The sequence below is a fragment of the Schizosaccharomyces osmophilus genome, chromosome 1 (assembly GCF_027921745.1).
Source record: "Schizosaccharomyces osmophilus chromosome 1, complete sequence".
Taxonomy (NCBI): Eukaryota; Fungi; Ascomycota; class Schizosaccharomycetes; order Schizosaccharomycetales; family Schizosaccharomycetaceae; genus Schizosaccharomyces; species Schizosaccharomyces osmophilus.
In genome coordinates, this window is record NC_079238.1 from 3,410,522 (window position 1) to 3,424,308 (window position 13,787).

The window sequence follows — 13,787 nt, forward strand, 5'->3', positions numbered from 1 at the left end:
TAGTTTATGAAAGGGTAATATCATTGTTTTTCTTCATTAGATGATACAGATATAGACGCATCCTCGTTATACAAATATTAGACCTTTCCTTCATTAATACTACTACAACGAGTAAGTGTTTAAACTGGATGAAATAGGACTGAATGAACAAAATGGGATGTAATGGAGGTGAAAGTCAAATAAATAGATGAATGAGTACAGCATTACGGGATTTTCCTGCACCCTAAAGACTTATGGATGTATGAATTCATTATTACCCCTATGAGCTTTTCTGAAAATGGAAGAAATGAACCTACCTGCAGGTGGAACAGCTCAAACCTTCATATTTTGATTACCGAAATAGAGAAAAAATGGATACATGAAAAAATGGCAAATATTTTTGATGTAATGACCATCCTGAATTTGACCGTTCAAGAAGAATGCCTTCGATATATATAAGCATGTTTTTAGGTAACAGATGATTTTATTATGATATATAATTAAATCAAGGACGCCGATTTCAACAATAACGAGTATAATTGAAGCAAATTTAAAATTATACACTTTGAAAAATTTATTCATAATGACTAGTTCTATATAACACCTATAAAAAACATTCAAATTTTGGTTTTTCATAATGGGCCCCCGAAATTCAGGTAAATTTCACGGCAAGCACAATTTTAAAGGGCAAATGCCCTCGAAATTCCCTTTGCCTCTTGCGATGTGGGATTTCGGTCATTGCAATCCAAATGCTTGTTCCGGGAAAAGGTTAGAAAGACTTGGTTGCATACGGAGTTTGCGAATTGGTCAAAAGAATAAGGGAGTCGTGGTCACGTAAGTTAAGATTTATTTTTGTTTTTGTTTTATATTATTATTGCTTCAACGTGCGGATTGTGGACAGTATTGTGCATTCTAGTTTGTTGCTGTTTTTTCGCATAAAATATGTCAAAAATCAATATTATCGTCTTTGAAGATTATTAGGTCCATAGAAGCTAACTGCCTTAGACCAAACGGCAAATCGCCAGTTTCACCCGCTGATCGAGTATTTTTTGACAATGGCGGTGCGAGTGTCGTCGAATGTTCTTGGGCTAAAATTGATGAAATCCCCTTTTCAAGAATTGGAGGCCGTTGCGAACGACTATTACCCTATTTGGTTGCTACAAATCCTATCAATTATGGACGGCCTTGGAGGTTGAATTGCGCAGAAGCATTGGCAGCCTGTATGTATATCGTTGGGTACAAGGATGAGGCTCGATTGCTGATGGAGAATTTCAAATGGGGCCATGCTTTTTTCGATGTAAATGAAGAGCTTTTAGATATTTATGCTGATTGTAAAGACGCCGATGAGATTCAAATAAAACAAAAACAGTATTTGGAAGATATGGAAGCATCTTATCGAGAGCAAAGAAATACAGATCAAGGGGATATTTGGACACAAGGAAATTTGAATCACAAACCAGTCGTCGCTGACAATGATACATCCAGCAGTTCCTCAGATGCAGAGAGTAATGAAGAAGTAAATGCTGTAAAGGAACCTATACAAAACTCTGAAGATTCACAACAAGATGCAAATGAAGAAGAAGACGATGATCTTTGGAGAAATGTTGTTCGAATGAAGCTAAAAACATAAAAAAGTGTCTTGTCTTATAAACAAAAATTCTAATTTCCGAATGCAAGTTTGCTCTTTACGAACATCTACATACTAATAAAAGTAACAATAGAAAAACGGTTCGATCATTATGAAATAGATCGAACCGAAAAAAAAAAATTATTTGGCATTAAAAGTCATAATCAGTAAACTTGTATTCTTTTGATATGAAATAACATTTTCAAGGCAAGTAACTCTTAAGTCCTGAAATCAGCAGGTCCTTCTTAGTAGAAGCTACTGACTTTTTTATCTCGCTCAACCAGTCTGCACTCATCTCTTCTAGATCATCCATCGTACTTTCAACATTTCCAAGCATTCTTCCTCTTTCGGTTAATTGTTCACTCATTTGATTGAAATAACTTTTTTGTTGAGGTATTCGCCGATTTTCATATTCTTTCATGCTGCCGCTAGGGGTTGCAGTCCGTGCGCTTGAATTGTGTTGTGAAGTCTGCTGTGTTGCTCCTGAAGCCTGAGACCCTACAATTGGCTTAGTAACTGGCCTGTGTTCACCTCCAAGTAGTAAATTCAATTCATCCGAATATGTTGTTTGTCCGCCCATTAGCCATTTCCAAGTAGATTGTGTTGGTCTTGGTGGAAGTGTCAAAGGGTCTTTGGTAATGAGGTTGCAAGATATAGAAGCAAACATCTTCCTTCCCATTCCTAGCACGCATCCAAATGCTAATTCTGTACCACCAATTGTTGGAAACACAATATCGCCGTCTTCTGAAATATTACCGAATCTCAACCTATATCTGTTAGCATAGCATATAGTATTCTTTACGTACATTCTTTCGTCTATATCATCCGGCAACCTCGCACGTCGTTCTTCGGATAAATTAGGTAAAGTAAACCAGTAAACATTTAAATTTGACATTATACAAGCCACCGATCCCATTTGTTTGGAAACAGATGAAAAAATAACACTAGCCTTATAACAAGCGTGTTTACTCCAATCCGTCGTGCTTAAACATTTACTAAATCGGGAATAGAGGCGCACTCCTGTTTCGCCAATATACAATAAATAAATCTTCTCAGATTGGACCCCTACCATCTGTAGCGCAGCTCCTGTAGCGACCGCGTGTTGTCCGGATTCTGTTAAAGGTATTATGTCGTGAACGTTATAAATACCCAATTTTTCATAAGACAAGAATGTTACTGAGTAGTATCCTGAAGCTGTCATTCCAATTTGGAAAGATAAAGCTATTCCCGTGTTGGTCACAGCTATCAGATGAATCGAAGCTGGCCCATCGTTGTTCAAGTTCATAATAACAAACTCAGCAGAGCTAATATATTCCGCGGACGAAGAGGACTTAAATTTTCTTTCAATACCGAGTTCAGAGAGAGAGGTATTGCACAATATATGAGGACCTCTAAGATCAATGACAGCTAATGAGCCATTTGCGTATCCGATGCCTACAAAACCGATATCGCTCATACAATTAGTTGTGATGGGTCCTTGTTTTAGATCAATACAAAATTGACCATAAATAATACCATCTATGGCGAAACTATCATCCAAGCGGAAAATACCAGTAGCTAGTTGGTACGGTAGCGGTTTTAGTGAATCTTTAATACGACAGACAATTACACGACCAAAACTATCTGCGCAAGAGAATTCACAGTTAGTAGAGGAAAGTGATACACTAATAATTTTTGCAGTTGGCGTAAGATGCTTACGCATAACTTCAGAAAAATCAATAGTTATACAATTTTTCGGGTTCATAAATCCTCTGGAAATATCCCATAATGAAAGGCTAAGGCCAGAAGAAGTTACTAGTACGTTTCGTACGTCTAATTTTTTTAAATAACCAGGATGGGGTGATCCTCCAGAAAATGATGAATAATGTGGATGTAAAGAAATAGAGTCTTCCATTTTATCCCAGATGTTCTTCCTCACAGCTTGAAAGTCAACAATTCGAAAATCGGGAGCTAGGAAACACAGAGAGGGAGGAAGAGACATGTTTAAGTTCACAGGCTCGCAAGTAACCAAATCAATAAGTGAAAGAGTTCCACTACGAGAGAACATCAAGAGATATCTCGGATTATGAGCACCATTGTAATAAGGCGACATTGTTGATATTACCGCCATGTCAATAGCAGATGGGATGTCAATAAAAGGAAAGAACCTTTGAGAGCTTGGATTAGCAAAATGTTCTGCTAAAGTAGTAACATTTTGCTTTCCAGGAGTTTGAGGAAAACTAAACATTGAAATTCCTTTTACAGGAGATTCTTTAGGTAATCCTCCCAACATTAGCAAAAATGTTGAATTAGGATCCTCTCGACAGCACCAAATTATAGATTGGATTGCTTCCAAATCTGTCCTCGGAGCAGGCTTTTGCATCGCAGTATAAGTATGAATGTAAGAGTCAACAAAGTTTCTGACTTGAACGGGAATTTCTTTTTCAGTATCCCAAAAAGCTATAGAAGAATCTTCATAGAACGATAGGAAATATTCTCCGCAAGGGCTCCAATGAACTCCTTTTACCATAGGGCGTCGGAAGCTATGTTTTGTAGACATTGTTGCTGCAGTACTTCCAGCCGCATATTCGAGTTCATAAAATTTCAAAACTGTTTCGCTACGAATAGAAAACAATACAACACCTTCAGGATAAGCAATCAACAAAAGACCAAGGTCTTTTGGATGAATCTGAATACCTATAACAGGTGACAGTCTGCTCGATGTAGGCGCGTAAGGATATCCTAAACTGAATTAGTTTTCATGAGTTTGTGTATCCGCATTACTAACCCATAAGCTTCCATTCGTTCATTCTATCAGAATATAAATTTGGAATTTTGTAAACACCAGGTCGATGTCTTGTAACGTCCCATGGGACAATTGTACCATCGCTCATCCCCAAATAAACCCATTCGATTGAAGGATCCGTAGATGTACAGATGACTCTTAACCTCAAGTAAAAAGTCGAGGAAGGTGTATGAAAGTTTTTGGATCTTAACAAATTATAGCTAAATATTGTATTCTGACTGTCAATGATAATTAAGTGACCTGCACACATGAGAAGGTGCAGAATATCGCTGCAGTCAGGAATAATAACAAGCTGAGTATGTAGCTTTCCATAAATGTATATTCTCTTGCTTGTAGAGACTATATTGGTTAGAGTTTCATATCTTGATGATACTTCTCCTTTCTTATTTACTTACCTACAGCTAATAATCCTTGTTGATGGTCGATGCACCATTTGGCTGGAGTTCCGCAGAATCCGAATCGATTATACTATTATGAATTGGTTAATTGACCAGTTGACACGAATAAGAAGGAAGACTTTACTGTCTTGTTTATACTAACATCATCGACCATGAAAGCATCTCCTGTACCATTACTCTTCCCTTGAGCCTTTAGAAATGGATTTAAAGGAGGATCTTCTTTCTTTTTGCTAAATTTTTTAAAAAAAGACATTTTCACATGCTTCAATTTCTTGACGCTCTTGAAAAAAGCTCGATACCCTTAAATCGTATCACAGAATTGTTAGACAGAGTCAATATAGCGAATAGTAACGATATATAAAATGGAATAAAGTACTTCGTTATATTTTCCTAAATGTTCTTCCCTTTCATTATAGAAATGTCAAAGGAAAGTACGTGAGAGTATAGGCCTAACAAATTCGTCTATTCATTTAATCTTACCATTTTACAATCTTTTATAATATACAAAATAAAATTTTGCGTGAAAGGCTGCTTTACGAAAGAGAAGCACAAAATAAGAGAAGCTAGAAACTGGGCCATGGAATGCGAATGCTTTGAGTAACTGCATACAATCGATTCAAGAGTAAGTATTTGACTGTAAAGAAGAAATTGCAACATCTTTCAAGGGAACTGAGGTGCAGTATTTGTTAACACCGAGTCACCCATCAATAATCGTTAGGATTTTTTTGTTTGTTAACATCCTAGGAGGAAAAAAGATCTCATATTCATACATAATCTTTCACACTTTATTCTCCTTTTTCTGTACACGACATGTCAAGTAGGGCAAGCAGTGTTTCCAGAGTCAGTGATGGAAGAAATTCACCAGCATTGTATGCTGATAGCTTAAGAATTCGAAAAACGTTGAGTGGTGACGAATATTTCTGGAATGGAGAAAATGTACTTGAGTTTTTACAAGATCATGATCTTCACAATATTTGGAAGGATGTTCTAATAGCTGAGAAAATCGAAGGGCAAGCGTTTGTTAGTCTTGTTAACTATGGAAATGCTCTAGGGTTGGCTCAAAAGTATAATATTCCCGATGAAGAAGCTGCTCAGCTAACGAACCGAGTTCGGCAGGCTTTATATTCATATGTAGACTCATCTGGTTTTGAATCCGCTAGAAAACTGTATTCCCCGAACTCTATAGATTCCCCGCTAAGCAAAGGCGATGATATATCCTCTGTCAATGACTTTAATGTTACTTCTTTCTTAAATAAAATCGGTCACAAGAATAGAATGAACTCCTCTTCAGAATGGCTTACTGGCTCCTCGGATGGGTTTACTGGACAAGATGGCCTAATTGCGACAGAAGAGTTACCTCGTAATTCAAGTTCGAGTTCAATGGATTCTTTAAAGCAATCGGAATACTACTCTACAAACGAAGCTCAAAAAAAGCAACCAAGCCTAGGTGATGCTAAACTATCTAGAAGCAGGAGTGTTAGCAAGAGACAAAGCACTGATTATAAAGAAAAGTCAAACAACTTTCTAAAAAAATTTCGCGTCCCCGGCTTTTCACGCGAGAAAGAGAAAGAGAAAGTTAAAGAAAAATCGCCTTTTCCGACTTCACCATCAGCAAAAGTCTTTTCGAAATTAAGTTTAAAGAACACTTCCGAAGCCTCTTATTCTGAGACTTGGGTTCCTCGTGTCCACCGGTTGGAAAGTCAAATTGGATTAGGTCTAAAAAAGCAAGCGTTTGTTCTGGCTACAACAGATGACGAAACCTTCACTGCTGTTAATATCACTAATGTAAACTCGGCTTATCAACTGCGTGAAACGCTGGTAAGGAGTGTCTCTTTAGATTGCTCTCCGGCAGAGTGTCATATCTATCTTACCGAAGTAGGTGGTGCCCAATATATTGAATCTCTTGATGACATTAAACTGGATATTACCAGACGTTATGTTGATGAATTTGGGACAATTAAGTTTTTTATAATCCCTGCCAGAGACGCTTCATTGCCTGAGAAGGTGTCAAATGATACAGTTACTGTGTCATCAAGATCGTCCAGCAATGCCAACTTCAAGCATCCTGCAGATGAAATTAAGTATTTTCAAAATATTAACTCAAATCCACAATCGAAAAGGAACATCAGACATTCAGTACTCACTTCCGATTTTGACAAAGAAACTCCTGTCAACGCAGTACCTCCTGGCACTCAAAATGATAAGAAGCTTGGCTCTGCTCCGAATTTGGCAGTTTTACAAGAGCCCCCATCTCGGCGTTTTCGTGGCTTTGAAAAAATTAGGGGTGCGAAAGGCGAAATGGCTGCTAGGATCCTTGACGGCACTGAAGAAGATACTGGAAAAAATAGATTTAAAGTACTGAGGCCTCATAAGAAAATTACTTTAAAGCTTCCTTCAAACAGTTCTGCATCATCCGAATTAAATCCCAAGCCCTCATTAATGGGTAGAAATTTTATAGCTCATAGAGATCCACCTTCTCCTCCAGATTTTGATACTGCTCCTAAACGTACAAGTACCATAACCAGACGATCTAGTTTGCGCTATGTACATTCACCTCGTTCTAACGATTTCGAGGATACAAAAATAACGGGAGTTAACTTTACAGATGATACTAGCGAATTCACAGATTGGAAAAATGACTTTTCATTTAATAATGCCCCTGCCTTTGATGAATCGGAAATTCCAAATGATACCTTTTGGGCTGTTCAGCCTAAAAATCTTCAGGAAAGTACCCCGGAAATGCTGAACAAGAGGAATTCTCTTAAAAGATCACCAGTTACGGCCGATAGCCAAATAAATCAGCGTACTGTTCCTGAATTTTCACATGGCGATGATCTGGCTTTAAATTTATCACCCTTATCACACCATATAAGAAAAATGAGCATAAAGAATGAAGCTCCTATTTCATTAAAAGATGAAGAGCAAAGTAAATGGGAAGTTCGTCCCTCTGCTGATGATCTGTATAGAAACGTTGATCAGTTTTTCCCTCGATATAATTTAGACAATGTGCTAGTTTCCGATAATTCGAAAGCTGTGTCTTCCCCTTCGAAAACTTCAATCAGGCCAAAAGTTAAATCTGTGCGTTTTTTGGCTCGTGAAGTATTTGAGGCTCGTAAGGCACTACTGAGAAATAACAGAAAAAATAAAGGTGGTGATTTATTGCGACGCTCAAGTACAAAATTTTGGGGCTCCAAGATAGAAGAGGTTAAGCCTGAAGGAAATGGTGCCTCAAATTCAGTTTTAAGTCCAAGCAATGATACGCCAACTTTCAAATGGTTAAAAGGAGATTTGATTGGAAATGGAACTTATGGCAGAGTGTTCATAGCAATGAATGTTAACACTGGTGAACTAATTGCCGTAAAGCAGGTTGAAATTCCCCAAACCGTTAATACGTATCACGAAAGACTCTGGAAAAACATTGTTGATTCCATAAATTCTGAGATAGAAACAATGGCTGATTTGGAACATATCAATGTGGTACAGTATCTTGGGTTCGAAAAAACCGACACCGATATAAGTATATTCTTGGAATATGTCTCCGGTGGTTCAGTTAGCCGTTGCTTGAGGAACTTTGGGCCTTTTGAAGAATCTGTAGTACAATTTATCACCAAACAAGTTTTGCTAGGCTTGGCTTATTTACACTCAAAAGGCATTATTCACCGTGATCTTAAAGCTGATAATTTGTTGATTGACTTTGATGGTATATGCAAAATTTCTGATTTCGGTATATCTAAACATAGCGAAAACGTGTATGGTAACGATGCAAATCTTTCCATGCAAGGTACTATTTTTTGGATGGCACCGGAAGTCATCGATAGCAATCATCGCGGTTATAGTGCTAAAGTTGATATATGGTCACTTGGGTGCGTTGTATTAGAAATGCTAGGAGGCAATAGACCGTGGTCAACGGACGAAGCAATTCAAGCCATGTTTAAATTAGGAACTGAGAAGAAACCACCTCCCTTCCCTTCTGAGCTCCGTAAAAATGTTTCAGATGACAGTATAAATTTCCTGAATGATTGCTTCACAATCGACGCAGATAAACGACCAACAGCAGAAGAATTGTTGAGTCATCCCTTTTTAAAGCTTGATAGTACGTTCAATTTTGAAAGTACAGAGCTCTACAGACTACTACATGAAAGGCACGCTAAGTGATGACCAGGAAACTTTCCATGATATGCCGCTATTTATTTTATTTTATTAATATCTTGATTTGAGGTTAGATAATTAAATTAAACCCCTCAACATAGAAATATAATGCTCAAAAAAACTCTAATATATATTAAACTATATCCCAATACCAACCATCACAAAATAGCTTTTAGATCGTTCAAAATCAATTTTTCTTAAACGAGGTACTTTTTCCCTCAGGTACTTTAGGCTTTTTAAGCTCTTTGACATTCCGTCTTACCTGAGTAGCTCTGTTCAACGGATTAAAGCTCTTTTCATTTTGATTTCGTACAACTCGCTTTCGTTCATCCATTTTCAACAGGAAATTATCTTGATTGGAATAGTCAAAAGCTTCGCTTGAAGTCGGACCTCCTTGAGTTTCAGAATCAGCAACAGGAAATGAACCTGCATTTTGGGTTTCTTTTTTCTTTTTCTTCCTTTGTCTCTTTTTCTTTGATGAACTCATATCTTCGCTATCATTAGCAACAGGCAAGGCTTGATCCGTTGGATTTATTGTATCATCCAACGATGGCATATTTGTATTCATTGCTGAAGATGGACGCTTCTTTTTATTTATGCCAAGTTGTCGGACGACTATGGAGTTTTCTTCACTTTCACCTTTCTCGGGTTGTTTTTCAGTAGTTGTTTCGTTTTGTAAATTAGACTCATCGGAACGCTCTTTGGAAAAATTTTCTTCCTGCACTGTAGTAGTTTGATGTTCGACATTTGGACTAACATTCAGAGATATCTTCTCAGTCACGGACAGCAGTTTTTCCTTTCTATCATTCGAAGTAGATGGAAAAGTTACTTGAGCAGTAAAAAGATCTGATGTTTTGGCCATTAATTTTTTCAAGGCTGTAATATTCTTCTTACTTGGCTCAAAAATATCAAGGTTAGGAGCAGTCTTATCATACTCTTCAACGGCATTGCTAGCGACGGAGGTCTTAAATGAAACAGCTTCATTAGTCATTCCAAAGGCTTGCTCTTCATCAATTTTCTTATTAAAAGCATTTTCAGCATCACGTATAACTTGCACTATTTCATCGGCATACATACGGACAAGAGGGGTGAGCTGCTTGCTTATAGAAAGTAGGTCTAAAGTTTCCATCGGTTTATTCGCAGCAATAGTAGTTAACAAGTGGTTGGGCATAACATACCGGACACTTTCATCTTCCTTACGTGCAGTACTGTCACGCCAATCGTGTAAAGCTCTAAAAATTGAAATTGCCTCCCTTCCGATTATTTTTGTAGAACCAAATTTGGAAAGGACATTACGCCAACCGTCCGTTCCTAGACCGTACACAGGATCGTATGGTTCAACTTCGTATTTACGAAGAGCAATTTGTTTACTGTTGTTCTCCACGGTTTGTAGGAGGTTCTCTTTTCTCTTGGTAGAATTCTCAAGTAGGTCATTACGAAGGTGATCCCATATATACAATAGGTAATGGGTGTCAGATTGCGCATAGGATAGCATATCCTTTGGCAATGGACGAATTCGCCAATCAGCCATTTGGTATCGTTTGTCAGCCTCATAGTCACAATACTTCTTCAGAAGGAAAGCCAAGCCATGCCCTTCAAACCCCAAAACTTTGGTTGCACAATATGTGTCAAAGATGTTTACAATATAAAGACCGAAGTCACGTTGTAACCAAATAATGTCCATATTAGCACCATGGAGTACTTTTATTATTTTAGGATCTGTGAAGACAACATTTAAACATTGTAACTCTTCACGGAGCTGCAAAGTATCAACCACCCAATCGTATTTGCGATTACTTATTTGCATAAGACAAACATATCCCCGAAAAGACCGGTAATCGTGGTGTTCCAAATCGATTGCGATAGCATTGCTTTCTTTTAACTCTTTCAGCATATCCTTTAAAGCTTCCTCGGTATCAACCCAAATAGGGGCGGTTTCCTCAACAGGTCCAGTATCAATTGGGTTTGTCATCTCATAAACCCAAGGAGGGTATCGGTTATTCTTTATTTCGGTTCCATAAGGATGGGGCAAAGAGTTGGCCAAACTGGGGTCTGATTCAACTTGCGTTACAAGTTTATCCAAAGGCACAAGCGCGTTTGGTTTTTCAGTGAGCTTCCAAAACCAATTAAGATCTCTATCGTTATTTGGTGAATTTTGAAAGCGTAGCTGAGGCTTTGGCAAATGAGCAGCATGTATCATTCTGTAAGGAAGCTTTTCTTTCTTCTGCTTCTTTGGAGCGGCAGCAGGCAAAGGGCTTGACTCAATCTTTGGTTTCTTTAATAAACCTTTAAACTTGTCTAGGCAATAATCCTGCAATATTGTTAGCTCGTTTACAGAGGAGGTCCAGTTAACATACTGTTTTCTCAAAAAGAATATCCAAGGTATCAGAAACCTCCATCCATCGATTCTCAATATCTTCAACATCTACAAAATCAGACGCTCTATTCTTGTCAACCTTTGAAAAAAGCAGCTGAATATTTTTCAAAACTCTTGTAGAAACATTTTTCAAATTTTCGCTGAATTCTGAGTCAATTGATCTGTAAAAAGGAATATCCAATTTCTCTAACTCAGAACAGAATGCCGTAGTATTCATAAAATTTCTAAACAACCTTGTCTCATCCATTCTGTTTGTCTTTTGTTTTACCTTACCCTATACCATAGGGGTTGGTGGAGAGTAAGAGTAATTAGGAGATGGAGCACTACTCAGTTTAAGGACACAAAATAATAGAAGCAGAATGTATATATTCGACAACAGTCTAAAAGTAAATAGTAAAGTAAAAATTTTTAAGTAAATCGTCCTAAGTGAAAGAATAGGGCGAATTTGAGACTGAAATTGATTTTGGTGAATGTCGCCAGCAGTTTAAATGTTTTGCTACATTATCGGGACGCTACTCTGTAGATGCAAAATGTTTGATGGACATTTGCGCACTTTCCTAATTTTGTTTTGTTTATAATTTCTGTAAAAGCTTGTAAGCGTCCTGAAAATAATTTAACACGTCTCTTGGTACTGTCGAAACAATGTAACGTTAAAAAGAAAAGGAAAAAACATTACAAATAAATTAAAAAGAGAGTCAAAGAATTTATAGAACTACGTATTCGAATAAACACGTATAGTTAGTAGGATAGTAGGTAAAATAATAGGCAATAAGCAAGGTTCCCATTTCAGAAGTCAGACGCAAGAAACATTTTACGGATACAAAAAGCTTATACTGTTGGTAAAGTCAGACTACAATGTGTTCATTGCAGAATAGGATGTTAAATCATTCGTCAATAGTTTATCATTTTATTAACTATACTTTGCTCATCCATTGTTCTTCATGCCATGGGCCAGCATCAGATAACTCACAACCTTCAGAGCAATGGCAGGTTCCTCCCAAACTAGCAGGAAGGTGTTCGGCTGGAATCTGCTCTAGTAAGGCACTCTTATAGTTCGAACCTAAAACGTGAATCTTTTTCACGGTATTTTCATCAAGGTAACCTTTGATTAGATTAAAAGCGGAAGAAAATCCCCAAGGAGCATTGATGAGGTAAAATTTACCCATTCTTTCCGGATAGTAATCCTGACTCTGTTCAATATGTTAATATGCATGAGGCAGAAAAAAAAAAAAAAAAAAGAAATGCATACGATGCTGGAAGCTTGACGAATATAACTATATACAGAATGGATGCTAGTAATACCAACACCTTTCAAGTCCATAATGGTACAAGAAGTTTCGATAAGACCATTAAATTTACGGGAGCAAGCGGGCTAAAGACAGTTAATAACGTTTCTCCGAGGAAATATAAAAAACCAATGAACATCATGTCATATCCAAGGCAAATAAAACTTGCATCAAATACCCATGGCTTTTGAGTAGTTACTTACAAAACGCTTAAGAGCCAACATTTCATATTCATAAACAAGATTTTGAAGCATGCGTTCGGTAGTGGTTATTTGATAAAGCTTTTTCAAATCAACGTTGCCTAATTGCTCAATGTAGACTGGACGCCCATCAATATCCGTTTTGTGGTAATACTGAGGATAGTACTTGGAAACAAGAGGCTTTTCAACATACTGAAAGTTTTTTATAAGATCAGCTACCCCAAATTCCTTCCTCCAGTTCTCGGATTTAACAAACATATCCAATGCTTGTTGCATATTAAATTTACGGGCACGTAGAAAACGCAACTGTTCCCATTCAGTTAGCTCAGCCAAACATTTTCGAGTAATCCGTTAAGCACATACCAATGTAGCATCATCCAATCTTACAGAATAGCCCATCTTTTTTAATTCTGAACGAAAGCTATCCAATGTTTCTTGTTGGGATGCAGTTAGATGTCCAGGATGACCCACAGGGTCATGAGGGTTACTGGAAGGATACGGATCAGAAACCAATTCCGACATTTTTATATTTTTTACTGATCTTGTCTATTGAGCGACTTGTAAACTCTCAGGAGTTATTCTCTTGAATAGTCAAGGAGTGTGAAGTTCGTCTGTTGTGAGAAGGAAATTGTGAAGTATGACATGAAGCAGTTAACCCCCACTTAGGTCTGGATGGATATTGCTTAATCGAAGAACGATGCTAAAATCCGTGGATGTATGGAATCGGAAGGCTCAAGCTAGTGAAATTTCTTCTTTAAGATAATACTTTGTAATATTGCTATAACGTACGAAATGGATTGAAAAGAAAAACAAACAAAAGTTCAGACAGAAACTAGGAGGCTCTTTGAAATGGTCTTTAATTGAACCTCATTTAATTATAAAAATATTAAAGGAGTAATCTTAATGAAAAGGATCGATACGCTAGACAATGGCTCATCATGAGGGTTCGGTTTCTGGGAAATGATATATAAACAAACCTTTTCATG

General features: G+C 37.4%; 5 protein-coding genes across 5 annotated transcripts; 2 read left to right on the forward strand and 3 right to left on the reverse strand.

Annotated features, from left to right (window-relative positions):
• Positions 1-616: 616 nt before the first annotated feature.
• tsr3 (SSU-rRNA maturation protein Tsr3) lies at positions 617-1,609 on the forward strand (the record flags this gene model as incomplete). The annotated part of the gene is made up of 2 exons (XM_056180357.1): positions 617-813; positions 985-1,609. The coding sequence occupies 2 exons, from the start codon at positions 617-619 to the stop codon at positions 1,607-1,609; spliced, it is 822 nt and encodes a 273-aa protein (XP_056035879.1).
• Positions 1,610-1,808: 199 nt separating this feature from the next.
• On the reverse strand, positions 1,809-5,042 carry sro7 (Lgl family protein Sro7; the record flags this gene model as incomplete). The annotated part of the gene is made up of 5 exons (XM_056180358.1): positions 1,809-2,373; positions 2,413-4,327; positions 4,374-4,730; positions 4,787-4,859; positions 4,932-5,042. The coding sequence occupies 5 exons, from the start codon at positions 5,040-5,042 to the stop codon at positions 1,809-1,811; spliced, it is 3,021 nt and encodes a 1,006-aa protein (XP_056035878.1).
• Positions 5,043-5,599: 557 nt separating this feature from the next.
• On the forward strand, positions 5,600-8,944 carry mkh1 (MEK kinase (MEKK) Mkh1; the record flags this gene model as incomplete). The annotated part of the gene is made up of 1 exon (XM_056180359.1): positions 5,600-8,944. The coding sequence occupies one exon, from the start codon at positions 5,600-5,602 to the stop codon at positions 8,942-8,944; it is 3,345 nt and encodes a 1,114-aa protein (XP_056035881.1).
• Positions 8,945-9,125: 181 nt separating this feature from the next.
• On the reverse strand, positions 9,126-11,562 carry rrp6 (exosome 3'-5' exoribonuclease subunit Rrp6; the record flags this gene model as incomplete). Its single annotated transcript, XM_056180360.1, has 2 exons — positions 9,126-11,249; positions 11,296-11,562. The coding sequence occupies 2 exons, from the start codon at positions 11,560-11,562 to the stop codon at positions 9,126-9,128; spliced, it is 2,391 nt and encodes a 796-aa protein (XP_056035880.1).
• A 667-nt stretch (positions 11,563-12,229) lies between these two features.
• spo20 (sec14 cytosolic factor family, phospholipid-intermembrane transfer protein Spo20/Sec14) lies at positions 12,230-13,323 on the reverse strand (the record flags this gene model as incomplete). The annotated part of the gene is made up of 4 exons (XM_056180361.1): positions 12,230-12,505; positions 12,565-12,687; positions 12,805-13,107; positions 13,165-13,323. The coding sequence occupies 4 exons, from the start codon at positions 13,321-13,323 to the stop codon at positions 12,230-12,232; spliced, it is 861 nt and encodes a 286-aa protein (XP_056035873.1).
• Between the last annotated feature and the right edge of the window lie 464 nt (positions 13,324-13,787).